This window comes from Penaeus japonicus, unplaced genomic scaffold, assembly GCF_977035675.1.
Source record: "Penaeus japonicus unplaced genomic scaffold, GWHDUDI00000001_assembly GWHDUDI00000002, whole genome shotgun sequence".
Classification (NCBI taxonomy): domain Eukaryota; kingdom Metazoa; phylum Arthropoda; class Malacostraca; order Decapoda; family Penaeidae; genus Penaeus; species Penaeus japonicus.
In genome coordinates this window covers 18,088,984-18,091,483 of record NW_028234404.1, presented here as the reverse complement: position 1 = coordinate 18,091,483, position 2,500 = coordinate 18,088,984, and the positions used below count along the sequence as shown (strand labels likewise).

The 2,500-nt window shown below is 27.3% G+C and overlaps 1 protein-coding gene across 3 annotated transcripts in view; it reads right to left on the bottom strand.

Annotated features, from left to right (window-relative positions):
- The window catches only part of LOC122252500 (uncharacterized), an 85,452-nt gene that overhangs the window by 18,438 nt on the left and 64,514 nt on the right, over positions 1 to 2,500 (bottom strand). For all 3 annotated transcript variants that reach the window (XM_043014992.2, XM_043014994.2, XM_043014993.2), the window contains exons 4-5: positions 2,484 to 2,500; positions 2,296 to 2,361 (exon numbers count right to left, since the gene is read on the bottom strand). The exon at positions 2,484 to 2,500 is cut by the window's right edge and continues 63 nt beyond it. In XM_043014992.2, the coding sequence (XP_042870926.1) occupies positions 2,296 to 2,361; positions 2,484 to 2,500 (83 nt within the window). The remainder of the gene's footprint in view (positions 1 to 2,295; positions 2,362 to 2,483) is intronic.

Below are 2,500 nucleotides of genomic sequence, written 5' to 3'. Positions count from 1 at the left end.
TATATATATATATATATATATATATATATATACATACATATATACATATATATACATATATTTACATATACATATACATATACACATATATATACATATACAATTACATATACGTATATATATATTCATATATATATATAATATATATATATATATATATTATATATATATATATATATATTATATATATATATATATATGTATATGTATATATTATATATATTATTTATATATATATATATAATATATATATATATATAAACATAATGATAATAATAATAATAATAATAATAATAATAATAATAATAATAATAATGATTTTAATAATAACGATAATAATAATTATTATTATAATGATAATAATTATTATAATAATAATAATAATAACAATTATAATAATAATAATAATAATGATTATAATAATAATGATAATGATAATAATAATAATAATAATAATAATAATAATAATGATAATGATAATAATAATAATAATAACAATAATGATAATAATAATAATAATAATAATAATAACAATAATAATAATAACAATAATAATAATAATAATAATAATAATAATGATAATAACAATATTAATAATGATGATAATGACGACGGCGATGATGATGATAAAGATATCAACAACAATGGTCCTAACAATCAAATCAATAACAATAATAACCAACAATATCAATGATAATAAAAATAAATAACAGCAATCTAAATAATATCAAGCAAAACAAAAAAAAACAGTAATAACCATAAAGAATAAATACCCTAAAAAAATGCCTCATTCACACTGACTTCACACTCACACACTCGACATCTCCACAATTGCAAATACGAAGAAGGGTCACTCTTCACTATTTCCCTAAGGTAAATAAATGTTTGAATAAAAGCGAACGGGTGATCACTCAAATGAAATCTGCAATAACTTCAACAGCTTTGACTCTTAAGCTATCTATACTTGTCTGTCTCTCGTTGAAACCAACATTAAAAATGAATATATTTTTCTAAATATTACAGACTCGTGCACGAGGGAAATTCATATATATATTAGCCTCTCGAGCCTTAAAGACACTATGTAACATATGTAGAAAAAAATATATATCAATTTCTATATAATGTAAAACTTATGATATAATTACAATAAAGTCAGGCACGAGATAAAATGTTAATTACATAGATATGAATGAACGAATCGTCTATATATCAGTCTATCTATCTATCTATTTATCTATTCATCGATATATCTTTACCTATCTGTATGTTTATCTATCTATCTATCTGTCTATCTGTCTCTCTCTCTCTCTCTCTCTCTCTCTCTCTCTCTCTCTCTCTCTCTCTCTCTCTCTCTCTCTCTCTCTCTCTCTCTCTCTCTCTCTCTCTCTCTCTCTCTTTCTTACTTTATCTATCTATCTATCTATCTACATATCTCCTGATAAATGACAAGGTTAGAGAGAGAGAGAGAGAGAGAGAGAGAGAGAGAGAGAGAGAGAGAGAGAGAGAGAGAGAGAGAGAGAGAGAGAGAGAGAGAGAGAGAGAAGAGCCCACAGTATTTGACTCGGGGGGAGAGAGAGAGAGAGAGAGAGTGAGAGAGTGAGAGAGTGAGAGAGAGAGAGAGAGAGAGAGAGAGAGAGAGAGAGAGAGAGAGAGAAAGAGAGAGAAAGAAAGAGAGAGAGAGTGTGTCAGTTCATTCCTCCTAGGACACATAATCAACCTCAACCATTTTCATCTTATTTTCTCTGGTTCTTATAACGTATCGTTCTCTAGTTTATTCATTATTTCCTTTTTTTTTCTTTTTTTTTCACTCGATAAGACTTTTCTAATTGGCTTTCATTTGACTGAACTGATTATCAAGCCTACCATTATCTTTATTGTTATCCTAAAATTAAGCCGTTTTTTTCCTCTTGTTGTTATATAAAATCGGGGAAAAAAATACTCGATTAATCATTTAGACATCGCTGTATCGATATTTTTTTTCCAATGATATATATTGTACTTGTTTTATCTGAGGACGAACAATAGAGAGAGAAAATAATTACATAAAAATAAATGACTTCATTATATTTCTTTTTAAACTGAGAGCGAACAAGAGAGAAACAATAATTACATAAAAATAAATGACTTCATTATAATTCTTTTTGAACTGAGAGCGAAAAAGAGAAAGAAAAAATAATCACATAAAAATAAATGACTTCATTATACTTTTCTTTTAAAACAGAGAGCGAACAAGCGAGAGAAAAGATAATTACATAAATGATAAATGAAACAACAGCCTAACAACACGGATCTTACCTGTAATGTTCTCGGGCACAACGGCGGTCGCAGCGTGGACGAGAAACCGAGGTGAGTAATGATCCTCTGTTCGGAGAAATAAAAGGCTTAAATAAGTGACTTTCCTCGATAAATCACGGAGATATATGTATAAATAATGATCATAAATCACGCACTTGAAACCGGAAGGGCAAGCTAGGCCTACGCACCGTATATGTGACAGAAT